The 16753-nt window shown below is 35.4% G+C and overlaps 3 protein-coding genes across 3 annotated transcripts; all 3 read left to right on the forward strand.

Annotated features, from left to right (window-relative positions):
- The first annotated feature begins 1268 nt into the window (after nucleotides 1-1268).
- Nucleotides 1269-4043, forward strand: LOC135147227 (uncharacterized). Its single transcript, XM_064080098.1, has 3 exons — nucleotides 1269-2450; nucleotides 2542-3848; nucleotides 3926-4043. Exons 1-3 carry the CDS (start codon nucleotides 1269-1271, stop codon nucleotides 4041-4043), a joined length of 2607 nt encoding a protein of 868 aa, XP_063936168.1.
- A 4824-nt stretch (nucleotides 4044-8867) lies between these two features.
- On the forward strand, nucleotides 8868-12055 carry LOC108224686 (vesicle-associated protein 4-1). Its single transcript, XM_017399376.2, has 7 exons — nucleotides 8868-9233; nucleotides 9366-9436; nucleotides 9865-9946; nucleotides 10060-10178; nucleotides 11129-11206; nucleotides 11299-11418; nucleotides 11789-12055. The coding sequence occupies exons 1-7, from the start codon at nucleotides 8999-9001 to the stop codon at nucleotides 11846-11848; spliced, it is 765 nt and encodes a 254-aa protein (XP_017254865.1). The 5' UTR covers nucleotides 8868-8998; the 3' UTR covers nucleotides 11849-12055.
- Nucleotides 12056-15978: 3923 nt separating this feature from the next.
- Nucleotides 15979-16637, forward strand: LOC108226677 (uncharacterized). Its single transcript, XM_017401671.2, has 2 exons — nucleotides 15979-16224; nucleotides 16347-16637. Exons 1-2 carry the CDS (start codon nucleotides 16087-16089, stop codon nucleotides 16551-16553), a joined length of 345 nt encoding a protein of 114 aa, XP_017257160.1. The 5' UTR covers nucleotides 15979-16086; the 3' UTR covers nucleotides 16554-16637.
- Nucleotides 16638-16753: the final 116 nt, after the last annotated feature.

Consider the following 16753-nt stretch of genomic DNA (forward strand, 5'->3'; position numbering starts at 1 on the left):
AAGCAGACAACTTTTCTTTTTCAAAATAACTTTGTTATATCTTAAATCTCTTCTCAAATATTTTTTTTCAAATTACGTGACACGTGCTAATTTTAGTTGGGTAATTGCAATAACGCCAATTGAATTTGAGAAAAAAAATTGAAAACATTTTTTGGATGTCTAACAATTTCTTATCTTGATAAGATTTCTTCCAACATCCGAATACTCTATCAAATCTAACTCATCACACGAAATTTGAGTATTCTGAATACTTGACCCGATAATTTTATAACGAACGGGAAAGGACACGAATATTCTAAATTTATGTTCTCATAAAGGATACAAAGAAAAATATAACAAATGAGAGCACTTTAGTGTATTTTAGTATCATATTTATATTAAATTTTTGATTACATGCAATACGAAATATATGACTTAAAAAAATTTATTTAAAAATATATAATATATATAAATATATTCTGATATTATATGTAAATATACTATCAATATGCATTTTTAATATATATCTGTAAAATTATATTTTAAATTTGATAATTTATTTACATAACTAATATATATATATATAGTGTCACACAAATACACAAAACAAAACCTATATAACATTCACTATTATAAACTGGACTTTCAGCGTTGTTTAAATAACACCCACTACAACAAACTAGGCCATTTACGACGGATAACTTACGACGGATCTGCTGGGCGCGGAAACTTACGACGGACATATAGTATCCGTCGTAATTTATTACGACGGATAACAGGTCCGTCGTATGATTGATTATTTAAATATTTTTCCTTAATTTTGAGAAGAAATCAGAAAATGCCCCTGGCTAGCCCGACGTCGTTTTGCTACAACTTACGACGGACGGAACATATCCGTCGTAACTTTCATTAATTTAAATTTTTAATTCAACAGCTGTAATTAATGCCATCCGCCACATTTGAATTGACCGTTGCAAGATAATATATTTAAATGAACTTACGACGGTCCTGTTGCTATCCGTCGTAAGTTAGCGTCAATAATCACAAAGCAGCTACTGCCTCCCCTTCTTTCTAAATTTCACTTCTCTACAAAAGCAACATAATTTTTTTTTACGATTTCACACAAAATATGATATAACAACAACGATTATCACTCCAATCAATGTAAGTATATGATGAATCTTTACTTATTCTTTAATATTTATATTTGTTTTATTTGTGTTGGTATGTGTTTTTGTTTATATGCATATTGAAATTGATATGGATATATATTATTCATGCATATATAGATGTCTTATGACCGAAGTTGGATCACTCGACGAATAATTCCCGGTGGTTATGGTTTTACGGATGAATATAATGAGGGAGTTAAATATTTTTTGGCATTTGCGAGAAGCAATTCTACAAAACCTCATGATCCAAATCTTCTTATTAGATGTCCTTGCAATACATGTAGAAATCAATTACATCAACTAATTCCCGATGTCGAGTTTCACTTAATTGCAACCGGTTTTCTCGAGAGTTATACCACATGGCATTATCATGGCGAAGCTAGCGGGTCGAGAAATGAACAAGTGAATGATCAAGAAGATGTGTATGATGAATATGAGATGTTGAGGGATGCTTTTGGGCCGGAAGCTTTGGAAGTAGAGAATAACATTTCCGAGGACCCGAACGAGCAAGCAACTAAATTTCTAGACAATGTAAACAATGTTGGGGAGCCAATATATCCGGGCAATATAAAGTACACACAATTGAAGTTTATTTCGAGATTACTACATTGGAAGAGTCGTAACCAATGTAGTGATAAAGCCTTTGATGAGTTGCTCCTTTTACTTGGGGACGTGTTTCCGGAGGGGCATAAGCTCCCTTCCAATTACTATGCTGTCAAGAAGATAGTTAAGAAGCTGAGTTTGGGGTATGAAAAAATACATGCATGTGAGAATGATTGTATGTTGTTTTATGGTGATGATAAGGATTTGGAAAATTGTAAGTATTGTAATCTGAGTCGATACAAAGCTGCAACACATGCTGGGAACAATACCATTCCGAGGAAGGTATTAAGATATTTTAAAATCACTCCTCGATTGCAGCGTTTGTACATGTCTACCCGCACTGCTGAGCATATGAAATATCACAAGTATAGAACTGTGGATGAAGGGGTTCTTAGTCATCCTGCAGATGGAAAAGAATGGAAAGAATTTGACAAGATGTATCCTGATTTTGCAGCAGATTTTCGTAATGTCAGACTTGGTCTTGCAACTGATGGATTTCCCCCGTACAGTAATGCTACATCTACAGTATACTCAGTGTGGCCAGTTGTACTACTTGTGTATAACCTTCCACATACTATGTGTATGAAGGATCCATATATGTTCATGACACTGCTAGTACCTGGGCCAAATGATCCTGGAAAGAATCTAAATGTTTATCTTAGACCATTGATTGATGAGTTGATTGATTTATGGCAGGTTAGTGTACACACATTTGATGCTCCTTATCCATTACTTCTTCAACTAAAAATGTATATTACTTTTTATTTACTTTTAATTATAAATGCAGGTCGGTGTACGTACATTTGATGCTTCTACAAAGACTAATTTTATGATGCGAGCAGCTTTGTTGTGGACTATCAGTGACTTTCCAGGATTGGGAATGGTTAGTGGGTGGTCAACCCATGGAAAGATGGCTTGTCATGTGTGTATGGGTGAAGTTAAAGCTAAGCAACTACCGCATAGTAGGAAATCCAGTTTTTATGGATTACATAAGGGATTCTTAGAAAAGCGCAGAAAAAGAAAGAAAGGTTTTGTCATTCGTGACATGTGTGCAAGTATAACTTTTCCACAACCTGGGAAGCCACACAGCAAGGAAAGGGCCCATGGATTTGGTGATTCACACAACTGGACACATGTCACTAGCTTCTTTGACCTGCCATATTGGGATTCTTTGCGTTTGCGGCATTGTATTGATGTCATGCATACAGAGAAAAATGTCTTTGATAACATTTTCCACACTATTCTTGATAGTGTCAAAACAAAGGATACTATAAGATCAAGAATGGATTTGCAAGCAATGGGTATCATGCGCGAGTTATGGCTTAACGGTACACGTAAGCCAAAAGCTAAATACAACCTCACCCGAGATCAGTTGAAATTACTATGTAAATGGGTGCATAGATTGAAACTCCCAGATGGTTGTTCGTCAAACTTGAAGAGATGTTGTAAGATATCTCAATTGAAATTTCAAGGCATGAAGTCACATGATTGTCACGTATTTATGCAGAAGTTGTTGCCTTCAGCTTTTCGTGAACTTCTTCCAGATGATGTGAACAAACTACTTTATGACTTGTCAAATTTTTTCAAAGACTTGTGCTCAACCACACTTCTTGCATCAGATTTGAGGAAAATGGAAAGAAACATAGTTGGGATTGTTTGTACTATGGAGACTATATTCCCTCCGGCTCTTTTTGATCCAATGGAGCATCTTCTTGTTCATTTAGTTGAGGAGTGTATACTCGGTGGCCCCGTCCCATCCCGATGGATGTATAATATTGAAAGACTACAACGCAGAATGAAGCAAAAGGTGGGGAACAAAGCACGCGTTGAAGGATCCATTGCAGAAAAATACATATATGAGGAGCTCACACATTTTTGTTCTATGTACTTTGAGTCTGAAGTTGACACAGTGCACAACATGTTAGGGAGGAATATGGTTGATGATCGTTCACGGGATCCAGAAAAACTATTAGCCTTCACATATCCGGTAGAGCTTTTGGGAGCTTATAAAGGCTATCATTTAGATATGGATTCCTTGCGCGTTGCAGCACATTACATCCTCACTAATATGCATGAAGTGGCACCTTATATTACGTAAGAATTTGAGACTTTTTTATTTATAACTACAATAATTAATTATTTCTTACTAACATGTAATGATCACTTTTCAGAATGTTTGAAGATGAGATTCGAAGTCAAGGTGCACCATTGTTGAGTGATATAGATATGGATAAATTGTTAAAGGATAATTTTGTCACGTGGTTGCAAAATAAGGTATTAGAGGCCTAATAGCTTATATGATCTTTTAATAATATTTCATATATGTGTTTGACAAGACTTTTTCATTTCAGGTACCAAACAACTACGAACAATTACAACATTTATTACAAGGCCCGACTTCTTATGTGATATCCTATAAAATATGTTATTTATTTATTATTCTAAATATATATTTCACACATTACAGCTCGAAAATATCAGCTTTATGTTATTTAATTTAACATGTATGCTATTCAGGGCCTGATGAGGAAGGTGTCCCACCGCCTCGAAAAGGGGAGGGAAATTCTGGCAGTTCTTCTTTGAACCGTCTTCAAGATGACTTGTTCCTGCGAGTTGTAGATGAAACCCTCACCCAGGCCCGAGCCAATCCAGAGGAATACTCTCTCACACCAGAGCAGATTCGCCTATTAGCGCATAATATGGTGGAAGGGTACACTTCACTTCCTGCTGACCATCCAACTGTGAAAGAGACACGACATGCAATCATCCGAGTTGCAGTTGATGTGCTCAACAATCTATACAAGAATGATCAACCTGGAGCTGATAAGGTAAATATCAATTAAGCACTTGTCAGATTTAGTCCAGAAAAAACACTTGTCAAATGATTATTTCCTTTTGCTCTTGGCATAAATACAGTCTTGAATACTTATTTTACTTAATGAATTAAGTTATCTGCTATAAATTCTTGGACTATCTTAGCATGTTAGCATGTTTCCACTTAGTGTATATTTGTTTCTATCAACTTTTTAATTAGTTATCTTGTATGTATATTGTAGGACAAGACTGATCAACCTGGAGCTGATAAGGTAAATGTCAATTAAGCACTTGTCAACTTTAGTCTATAGAAAACACTTGTTAAATGGTTATTGCCTTTTACTCTTGACCATTATGTAAATGATTATCACATTAAAATTAAATTGACAAGCACTTCATGTTGTGGTTAACTGTTGTAGTTAATAAATTTATCCAACCACAATAAGCCAGTTTGTTGTAGTTCATGTAAACTTAATTAAATATCAAAAACCTTATTTATTATGTTAGGTCCTCATTTTATTTTATTAATATACATATAAATATTATAGTTTAAGTTTGTTTTAATTTTGCTGAGCTAATTATTAAAAACTTACAAAGCAGAAAACTATTGCCTTGTAATTATGCCAAGGAATATATATATAAAGCTATATATATGCTTTGAAGAGTTCTCTTACATATATGAGAAATGACAATTAAATAGCAGAACTTAGACTAATTTCAACGGAGTACCTTACTAACAGGAAGAAAACTTTATCCTATATTGGCTGTTGACTGGGGGCACCTACCCCCAGTGCACAATATATAGGTCCGCCCCTGTACTTGATGAATTAAGTTAGTTGCTACAGATTCCTTCACTATTTCAGCATGTTTCCATTTAGTGTATATATGTTTCTATCAACTTTTTAATAAATTATTTTGTATGTATATTGTAGGGCAAGGCTATTGACATTGGGGATGGTGCTGTTGTTGATCAAAACGGGAGGGATGATGAGAGCACCGACTCCGAAGACCGTGACATGAGTCATCCCTATATTGTTGTGCCTAGGGGTGGTCCAGTTATTAAGGGATAATAATATTTAGTTTTATAAATGTAACTTGACTTCGTATGGATGTTTGTATGATGTTCTACTTTTGGTACAAATATTTATTAGGATGTTATTTAATGAAACTATGGTATTGCATATTTATTTCTTGGATTGTTTTATATTAGTTGAAGTGTTTGTTATAGTAGTAAAAGATGTTGAACAGGATTTGGTGTGGAAAAAATTTGAATGCCATAAAATGGTGGGAATAAAGCCAAATACAGCAGGTTATTTTATATGAGTTTTAAATTTACGACGGAACAATGCGTCATAAGTTTCAGTTTTTCTCCAAACTTACGACGGATGTTCATACATAACTTCTGTCGTAAGATAACTACCGACGGACGTTCCGTCGCAAGTTCAACTTTGTTCAAAAGGAAAACCAGGGCCCACAACAGACATGCGACGGAAACTTCCGTCGTAAGATAGTTAACATACGACGGACAGTGCGTCGTAAGATAAAATTTATCCAGACAAGGATTTGGGGCCCACAACATACTTGCGACGGAAAGTTCCGTCGTAAATTCAATAACTTACGACGGTTTTAATACTTACGACGCATGTTTGGAATTGTGACGTATTTTGCAACTTTCGACTTGACCAAAAACGACGGAAAAAGTCCGTCGTAAAGTAAGAACTTACGACGGACTTGCGCCTTAACTTCCGTCGTAAAAACCCAGTTTTGTTGTAGTGACCTGAAACGACAGTTAAATGGCGTGATAAATTTAAGAGACACTGGAGATACAGTTCTAATTTACACCAACCAGTAGAAAAAATTGCAGGGTGTTGAATATAATCTTTAAATTTTTTACAATTCTTTTCAAGAAGAATAACAAGCAATTTCAAAAAGACAAAAATAACACAATTTGTTTAAAATTTCGAATGGACTATTATATACCCGAGATAGTTATATACAGAAGAAATAATCAGTGATATTCCTGCAAATACACAGCTGCGGGTTTCAACACTAGAACATAGGAGAATATGAACTTTGTTCACACCTATGCAGTGTTGCTACTACTTGGTTATATATATTTCAAGTTTATAAGATAGATTAGAATAAAAAATGACACCATAATCTATGCTTTGTTTTTTCATTCTTGTCTTATGTAAGTCTTCTTGATGGTCTTTGTCTTGACTGATCTTCTCGATTTAATCCAAGTTGTTTGCACAGAATAAAAATATTACTGCATCTTTATTTTTCTAAATAGGCTTTCATGTCCAAATTAGTGTAATCAACCCATATGATCTGTCAGATTTAGCATAATTTCATTTTTAACAAATGTTGACCTATCCATTGAAATGCTCTTCATCCGTTGATTAGTTTATAAGTTTTATCAGTTGAAGATTCATCCGTTGATAGATTTATAATCTGTTGAGACTTCACTCTTTGATATTTGCGAACTGCTCAGCCGTCAATCATCCTTCACTTAGATAAAATTACATGGCATATAGTATTCATAATTGGCCACCCTATTCTAAATATCCGTTGATGGATCATTGTACAAACAACATACAATTTATCAGTTGATAAAGCATCTAACTTGAGCATGCCACAAATCTAATATCAGTTGACATGTAAACAATCAACGGATAGATGTCATCGGTTGATAGTTATAGAACTTTAAACTCAATACTAGATACACTAAATCGTATGTTATCATCAAAATCAAATAAATCCTAACATACAGGCTTTTAAAGTCGGTTAAGTAGGTGATGTTATTTTTCTAATAATAACGTTAGTTATCTGAAATGTCTGAAATGTCGACGCTATAGTGTTGCTTAACTGGAATGCCGACACTATAATTCTAATAAACTGCATCAATTGTTTGAAATGCTGTCACTATAGTCCTGACCTATTGCTTCGACTGTCCGAATACCGACACCTAAAGTATTGTTTTGCAAAAAAATAATAAATATATGTTTCCTTGTAATTATCTAGCAATTCGCCATGTTCATAAGCATAGATTCAAATTACATAAGAAAAATGAACCATCAATTCAATCATCTTTATAAAAAAATACATTAAACTGTTATTTATTACATTAAAAAATATATATTGCAATAGTTAGCTGTGGTAAAAGAGTGTAGGAATACGACTGCTCATCAATTAGGGAGAGAGTAGTGTTTATTTCTAGATTGAGAATTTAATTGGAGATGTTCTTATCGGTGTTCGAAATATTGCACTATCCAATCGTGCTCAGCAGCAAGTGATTTAAGTCAATAAAACCAATCTTTTGTTAGTAAAAAAAAGGGAATGTGAAATAAAAATTAAAATAAATTATTACAAAGTTAAAATTTTTAACTTGTCGGATGCTGGTTTATAAAATCAAAAATTAATTTAAAAATTTGTTACACAAACAGTATATAGAGATGAATTCGAGTCGGGCAGCTCGCGAGCTCGCCCGGCTCGAACTCGTTTAACTAGGCTCGACTCGGCTCGTTTAAGTAAACGAGCCGAGCTCGGGCAAAGATTCCGGCTCGTTTAATTAAACGAGCCGGCTCGGCTCTACTCGACTCGTTAAATTGAGTCGAGTTCGAGCAGGATTTAGGCTCGATTAGTTAAACGAGCCGACTCGGCTCGGCTCGAATTACGCCTGGCTCAAAACTCGGTCCGCTCGGCCCGAATTACACCCCTAAGAGCATCTCCAATGGGGCTCTTAAATCACTTTCTAAAATATAATATAATATTTGGCTCCTAGTGAGTTAAGACATCGAAATAGATTTCATCTCCAATGCTCCTCTTTATACTTGCTCCTTATTAATATTTTATTCATATAAATGAGAAAGAAAAATGAAAAGAGAGAAATGTTTGTGATAAAATTGGAGGGAAAGTAATATTATATTCATGAAAAACATGTTAAGAGCTCCTACATGCTCTTTAAAAGAAAGGAGAGATGATGAGCTCTTAAGTTTTTAAAGAGTTTCAAGGAGCCCATTGGAGCTCTATTTCTTGTCTTGCTCTTAAAATTTGAAGTTAAGAGCTCATTTAGAGAGTCCCTTGGAGATGCTCTAACAGTATAAATAAATTGCTGATAACTTATAAACTCAGAAGCTGAAGCTGAGATTATAAGTACAACCAAACTAACCCCATGGACACGAAACAACTTAATTGTCAGCTGTGAGGGTGCAGTAAGACCGAGTCAACCAAATTTTACCGAAGTGAACAGGAGTACGCGTAAAAGAAATCAAAGTGAATGATGTGAACGTCAAACAGAAGTCAACTAGTATATGTCCGAACCATCTTAAACTCCTTCCACTCCCATTTCATTCCACACCCACTAATAACAACTTAACAACTCCACCACCCAACACTCCACACTTTCCCCTCGCCGGAACCCTACCGTCATGCCAATCACCGATCACCGGACCACAAAGTCATGGAACTTGTGTAGCTTCTGGAAGTGTTTTGGGGCAAGAGACTCTTCTTCTTCATCTACTCATAATCTTTCTCCTGCTCACCAAAACAGCAGCCTCGAATCCAACTCTAAGCCGAACAATAACTTTGCTTCTGCTGTCAAGTTGATTCTTCCGATCACTCGTCGCCTTCGTTTCGATCCTTCCAGAACTCTCTACTTTCCATGTAAGTACACCTCATTTTTCGTAATCCGTGACGGGTGACCCTAACTTGACTACAGGCGGACAAGACTATACGACTGGCCCGGGCCACATGTATATTTGTGTGTATGATTGACTGTGGATTTGTGTGTTTTAGATGAAGCAGGTAAACAGGTGAGAAGTGCTGTGAGGATCAAGAATGCCAGCAAGTCTCATGTGGCCTTTAAGGTATTTTGTATACTTTTCTTTTATTGAATTATGTTTTTTTTTTGTCAGGTTGAATTATGTGTTGTAAACATTATGATTTAAATCATATAACTAATATATATGATTAATTTGTTTAAGACTAGGAAGTTGGTGTATGGAGGATTATACTCTAATTCTATTGACTTGTGTTTCTCCCCGTGTTGTGCTTCTTAAGACCTTATTGGCTTATTCTATTTAATGTAATTTAGTCAAATATGTTGATGATATTTACGACTAGTATGTTTGAATAATCTTGCTGAATTGTGAGTGCTCTGCTACAAATTTCCCGTTAGGATGTTATACCTTTGCTGTATTAATCATCTGATTTTTATTGGAGTTGACTTAGGAATGCCGATTATTTTTTCTTGTCCTGGAGTGATTTCATTAAAACTTTGTTCATTGTGCTTTAGTTTCAAACCACAGCACCTAAGAGTTGTTTTATGCGGCCTCCTGGAGGAATACTTGCTCCTGGTGAAAGCCTTATTGCTACCGGTAAATTTCCTGGCATTTTTGTTTATGAGCATCCTTTGAGATCAGTAGACATTTGCATTTTGGTGGATTAAATTTCTATACGAGTGAATGTCATTTTGTATTCATTTCTACAGTGTTCAAGTTTGTGGAGCTGCCAGATAACAATGAAAAACAATCTGACCAGAAGAGCAAGGTGAAGTTTAAGATTATGAGTTTGAAGGTGAATGCAGGAGTGGATTATGTACCGGAGTTGGTGAGTTTTCTATGGATGTTGTAGGCTTTCCTTGACGGTGATCATATCTGCTTATAATATGAAAATCTTAATATAACTGTATTCCTGCATACTATACACAGAGTTACAACATCAGTGTGACCATGTGAACTAGTATTTTTCTTCGAATCTCTTGTATAATTAGCATTTAGCGGTCTTTGATTCTGAAAATGTGGTAACTGGCTTAGCAGAGTAAGTGTCAGACGAGCCGGATGGTTAATACTACATGATTATTGTAACTCATAAAAAATCCAGCAGTTAAGATTATATGCAGTACTGAATATCCTGATACATCCTATCATTTGTTCGGAGTAGATCAACGATGATAGCTCTCTTCCAGTTGTAGGACACCGGTGTTTAGCTTGATTTTCATAAAGTGATGGATTCATGTACCTATGATGTCAGATAGAAACTTCACCAAAAATAGTGGTAATAAATGAACTGAAGTATACATTTTTGAATAATAAGACATCACATTTAGGCTGTAAGCGTGGTATACCTTAATTGATCACCTACATAGGCAGTTATGTTATGTCAGTTATATAAATAATGCTTGTATTAGTGTCTGTATAAATGCGAATATATTAAACTGATAGAACAACACTGTGTACAGGATTCAAATCATACATATAATTGTTATGTGAATTTTTCCAAGTCCATCTCACAACCATTTAAAAGGACCACATGTAGTACAAATGTTTGCCTCATCTTATCCTTGACATGACCTTACACGACTTTAATGAGGTTGTCTGCAGGTCAATAGACCTATTTCTATGTGTTACGAACGGAGATTTGTTTTTCTTTTTCCGCATCACGAATATGATCTGAAATATCGTGTTATGTACATCTTAAATCACTTTTTTTGTCAATATTGCATTTCTGTTGGTGATTGACTGGTAAGTAATATTAGTTATTTTAACTTTCTTACACAGTTTGATGAGCAAAAAGATCAGGTAGTTGTCGAGCGGGTTTTACGGGTAGTTTTCTTAGATGCAGAGCGATCGACTCCTGTAAGTACAAGCCAGCATCACCATGTCGGCAATCATTCCATCTATTTTATATTTATAGTTAGTTGACTGTGTTGATGTTGGATTATGTTCAGGCATTGGAAAAACTAAAACGTCAATTGGCTGAAGCAGAGTCAGCTATAGACACACGCAAGAAATCTCCAGCCCCTACAGGTCCGCCAGTTGTCGGGGAAGGTCTCGTCATAGACGAATGGGTAAGCAAACTAATATTTTCTAGAAGAGTGTTTTGTTATGCTATCTTGATGTAGAACGTATATCCCATGTGATGCAATTAAAAAAAAGTGAAGGCTAGCGAACATCTGTGGGCAGTTATTGTCTACATTATGTTAAAGGAAAGAAATTGTAGGACGCAGAATTAAATTGTAAACATGAAACACTTAAAAACAGCTATATTTGTTACTGGCTCCTACTGAAGCCCCTTTTATCTCTTAGTTGTTTAACAGAACTATATTTGTTGTTATAATGGATTCAGACATGTTTTATCATGCACTTAGTTCCCTGTTAACTGATATTTGGTTTAATACACGTTTCTTTACTAATAAATGCTCCTTTACTTTTTTCCAGAAAGAAAGAAGGGAGAAATATCTTGCTCGCCAGCAGGTTGAAGCAGTTGATTCAGTGTAAACATCACATTGCTTCTATTCTTATTCCGTTATTGTAACTGCTCCTTTTGCCTCCATGAAAATCCTTGGTTTACAACTTGCCATCTCCATAGGGTGACCGCTGGAGCAACATGATTTGCTTCTCAGCATGTATAGAAAGAGCTAGGTTTTGAAACCGTTGTACATGTTTGACTCTGTTTTGCAATGAAAATAATTATCTTGTATCCAACTCAAAACCACTGGCCTGCTCACTCAAAACTCAAAACCATTGGCCCAGTCACCGTTCCTCTGAAGTCTAGGGTGGGTTAGCCGGTTAGTTATGGTTCATTATCTGTACATTCTGCAACAGCAAGAGCATCCCAGGATTGGCCGTGATCTCGTGATCAGTTTTCTGTAGACATTAGACTGATGTTATGATATTAACATGACAAAAGATCAATGCCTGTGGTGGTAAACTGGCAATAAACACAGTCAATTCTCTTTTATGTCTTGTTGAGGTTAAACCATTATTGGCTATGTGCACCTAAATGCATAAGATTAAAAAAAAATTATTATGGGAAGTGGGCATGATATTCACTGATCTTAGACATGTATTCTTATACAAAAGTAGTTGTTTTTCTTTATATTATTTATAATTTTTACTTGGCACAAGTTTTCTGAAAACATGAAAAGTGACAATAAAAGTTAAAAACAGAGATAAGAGCAGCATGGTGGTGGTATGGGAAAGAGGTTCATGCACTGCTTCATCTTTTACCAACTTGAACATGACATATGTGTGTCTGTCTCTGTTAATCATTTATCAGTAAAGAGAAAAACCGAAGGCTGAACCGCTTTGTTCTAACCGTACACCCCTTGTTTTCTGACAACATAAACCTTTTCACTTGTCTATATATAAAGACTTGTGTAAACATTGAGTTGCAACCAAAATCTGTTTAGACTTCCTGCAGGGAAACATGAAGTTCAACACTAAGGCTTGGATTGTTATTGCAGTTAGCGGTGCAGTTGTTGCTAAAGAGCACTTGTTCGTGACCAAAATCTCTACCGTAAGGAAGAGCTCCTATTTCCGTGCTGTTGGTGCGTCAGTCAGTCGAGTTGGAGTTGTGATTTCCCCGAGGGCACTTGATAAGCAGCCGATGAAGGTCTCTGAAACGAGATATCGGAAGCACAAAGTTAGAGATGAGCCACTGAGGATGATATCTTTTTTGAGTTCTTGGGGACCTTATTGAGGTCTCATTGTAATTATACTCATGTCTAATGTATCTGGTTTTATCAGTTCATTCTGATTAGAATCTAACATTTTCTTTTGTTAACTTGTCATGGACATCTCGGTTCGAAGAATCAAAATAAGAGGACCGAACCATGTCTTCTTACTCTTTTTCAGCCAACCATCACACTATAAAAGTTTCATAGGCTGGCAGGAAGTGAATCTACAATGTATGTAAATATAAACAGATTTTTTTTTTGTTTATCATTAATCTATTGATTAAAATCATTAGAATAATTAAATTTCAAAAACAACAAAGTAACTAAAGTTCTCCTGATTCCTGAACCTGTTAATAATACAAAAAACTCTGCAAGCAAAAATAAAAGAAGTTCGAGGTCAGATTCTGAAACAGAGTCTAAGCTGTTACTAGTAGTAGCTAAAAGCACAGTTTTGCTAAACTTATAGAAATTTATTCAGCAGCTTACAAGTTTTGAGCACCATATATTTAATATAACCTAGTCCACAATAAAACAATGATGGCATAGTTGCTGTTCTTGAAGCGTTTTGATTAAAGGGTAAACGAGCCAACCCAAGTTGAACCCTGCCAGGCTTGAGTTGGAGCTAGAGCTCGATCAAGCCATAACTATCAAGTTTGAAGATAGACTCCACTAGACTAAAGTTTTATAGGTTCAAACTCGGTTATAGAACTTGAATTGATTCTACTACAAAGGCTCAAAATGTAGCTCCACACGTGATAAGTTCGGCTCGATTCAATATATTAATTTGTCTAAATATTGAATATTTATATAATTATATATAAATAAAAAAAATAATTAGAGACTCAATTGAGCTCGAGCCCGTCTTGATAAAATATTTGAATAGTTAGAGCTGAAGCTCGGTTCTACTATTATCGAATCGATTTCAAATATTTTACGAGGCTCACTCGAACAGCTCACGGATAGTTTGACTCGTTTGCAACCCTGCACCCTTCAAAGAAGTGAGTTTACGAAGGCGTCAGTTATCCGCAGTTGAGTAGCGAGATCATAATATGAGAACCATACTGAAAAAATCGCACAATACTATTGTCCTGAGAAAAACGCACAATTCTGTTACACTGTGTAAAAGAGTCTAGATGCTGTTCAACCAAGATTTTCTGGTATCAACTAACAGTTTGAAATCAGATATTTAGATTCAAGAGTCTATGCATATTGTACCAAAATTACAAACTAAAAGTCTCACCTTAATCAGCAGTGCCAATTTATCATCTACCAAGTTTTTACAGCAACAAACTTATCCGAATATCATGAAGTATTAAAAAAACTCATTTTTTGGCTCTAGAAAAGTCGCTGAAGGTAGGAAAATCTCCCACCTGATTAATTAGTAGCATCCAAGCAACAAGCCGCTAACGATTTCTGGCATATAGACAAGGAAGCAAGTCGCCAACACTTCATCGACACGTTAAGAGTAGATGCCAGCAGCCAAACACTACAATACTGCAAAGGATACGAAGTCACCAAGAATGCACTCTGCTAAGAAACTAATTAAACGATTCTGTGAACCCTGAAAATAAGAAAATACTTCACCTGAGATGACACACATAACTCCCAGAACTCACACCTCCCACGACCACTTTAAGATGTTATCGATCACAGTAAGGTTTCATGCAAGACGGACGACAATGACCATATCTTATGAGGTAACAACTATCCTTGTAAAGTCATATAAATCTATCTGTTAAAAATCATTATGATCATATTATGGTTTTTTGTTAAGTGGCCGGTTCTTCTCTAAAATGTTGGTGCTTAGCAAAAGATTGTACTCGTTTAAATTATTATTATTATTTTTTATCTCAGTTTCTTCCACATTTTCAATATGTTGAAAAGTGAATATAGGGATAGGACCAAATATAAATTTTTTTAAGTTAAAAACTTACAAACTTTTTTTTATTCTCCCATCGTGTTAATCTTTAGTTATCAAAAGTATTCATGTTGAAAATTCTTGAAAAAACATCACAATTTTTTAAAAATAACGCATAAATAAATCGCGCATTCAACACATTTGTAACTGGAGTTCAACATCGGGTGTTGAACACTAATTATTATTATGTTGAATATATCTATAAAGACACTTAAACTATACCTCTGGGTTTGGGTGGGGTTTAAATAATAGTTGTACAATACGTTTAACTTAGTTCTTACATTCAAAAATTAGTTTATGACACTTTATGTACTTCTCCAACGCAACTTTAATCGATGTTCAACAAAATATGTTAAAAAAATGTTGAACTCAAATTATATATGTGTTCAACGCAGAAAGTTTGTAAGTTTGTAAGTTTGTACCAGAACCCACCCCTATATATACTCAAAATTTCGGTTGTATGAATTGGCAAAATTTGATACCCTACCGACCACCGCCTGGCAAAATCTCACTGGTAAAACATGACTGGTCCTGAAATTTCTTGTTTTTATTTCCATATTCTTGCAACAGCTAGCATTTCAACACTCTACAATCATAAATCCATGTAGTTGTCTGAGGATAGCTGCAGCAAAGCTTGAGCCCACTTGGTCTTCTTGATGCCACATACATCATCATGGCAAAAATTTTACAGGCCACACACTCAGGAAGAAATTATATAGCATCTCTGTTTGGACCTCAACTTGGATCACCCCACACCTACTAGCACCAGCATCTATGCTCCGAACGATGAACCCATTCGCACAAAAAGGCCGAAAGATTTCTGAAGCAAACCTTTAATTTTTAAAGTTATCTAGAGCAAACTAGGCAATTAGCCCGGATGGCTTGATCTTGAAAATATAAGGGCTATTGCAATATGCATAATTGAAAGAAGATCTTAATCGTCGATTTTGTTAGGGAATGGTATAGATTCATTTGTTAAAACAATGACAAATCTAATACTAGTTGTCAATCCCATGTGCTATATATAGTTCTCCTTTGTTATGTTGTAGAGTGTTCTTTTTTCTTCTTAAAATCTAAAAAATTATCATCACCACTCAACCATTATCTCATTTCATTTTCAATATTTGGGCTAATCCAGTATGTTGGAAGGAAAAGCTGTGATTGGTGACACCGATATGCTTGAAAGCACACAACAAGATGCGCTTAATCTAGCTGCTAAAGCCCTCGATATCTTTGATGTCACTGAAGCAACTGCTATAGCTCGTTTCATAAAGAAGGTTCGTATAATATGCATAAATGCACTTGAATGAATAAATTATGGCTAGAGATCATACAGCTAGCCGTAACTATAACAGTATCAGAATTCTGATCAGTTTGATTTCGTGCTTAATTGAAGCAGGAATTTGACAGTACTTATGGACCGGGATGGCAATGCATCGTAGGGACTGATTTTGGTTCATTTGTGACTCACTGTTACGGCAGTTTCATCCATTTCCACATAGGGAATCTCGCGGTTTTGCTCTTTAGGGGTTCAGCAGGGCCAGAAGCGGAAGCAGAGGCAGAGGCTGATCATGTAGAAGCTCTGGAGACTGAAAGCATAAAATAAAAGTTTACTATGTTGATGTTCTTTATGCTAGTTTATTTGTGTGGAGTACAATGAAATGGAATTCCAGTTCTTAGTGTTCTTCAATCATCATTTTTTTTTGAAAGTATTCAATTATTTATTTTGTCTTCAGTAAGTCGGCTTGAACTAAGATTTTGCTAGCCTAGTTTGTGTTGCAGCAAATTACAAGGCTTTGTCGTTCA

Source organism: Daucus carota, chromosome 6 (assembly GCF_001625215.2).
Source record: "Daucus carota subsp. sativus chromosome 6, DH1 v3.0, whole genome shotgun sequence".
Classification (NCBI taxonomy): domain Eukaryota; kingdom Viridiplantae; phylum Streptophyta; class Magnoliopsida; order Apiales; family Apiaceae; genus Daucus; species Daucus carota.

Bases quoted from the DNA above. Each gene is read 5' to 3' on its own strand.
- LOC135147227 (XM_064080098.1), top strand. From the start codon at position 1,269: ATGTCTTATGACCGAAGTTGGATCACTCGACGAATAATTCCCGGTGGT. The intron at 2,451-2,541 runs GTTAGTGTACAC...TTATAAATGCAG, and splicing joins AGTTGATTGATTTATGGCAG to GTCGGTGTACGTACATTTGA. The intron at 3,849-3,925 runs GTAAGAATTTGA...ATCACTTTTCAG, and splicing joins GAAGTGGCACCTTATATTAC to AATGTTTGAAGATGAGATTC.
- LOC108224686 (XM_017399376.2), top strand. From the start codon at position 8,999: ATGCCAATCACCGATCACCGGACCACAAAGTCATGGAACTTGTGTAGC. The intron at 9,234-9,365 runs GTAAGTACACCT...TGTGTGTTTTAG, and splicing joins CAGAACTCTCTACTTTCCAT to ATGAAGCAGGTAAACAGGTG. The intron at 10,179-11,128 runs GTGAGTTTTCTA...TTTCTTACACAG, and splicing joins TGGATTATGTACCGGAGTTG to TTTGATGAGCAAAAAGATCA.
- LOC108226677 (XM_017401671.2), top strand. From the start codon at position 16,087: ATGTTGGAAGGAAAAGCTGTGATTGGTGACACCGATATGCTTGAAAGC. The intron at 16,225-16,346 runs GTTCGTATAATA...TAATTGAAGCAG, and splicing joins TAGCTCGTTTCATAAAGAAG to GAATTTGACAGTACTTATGG.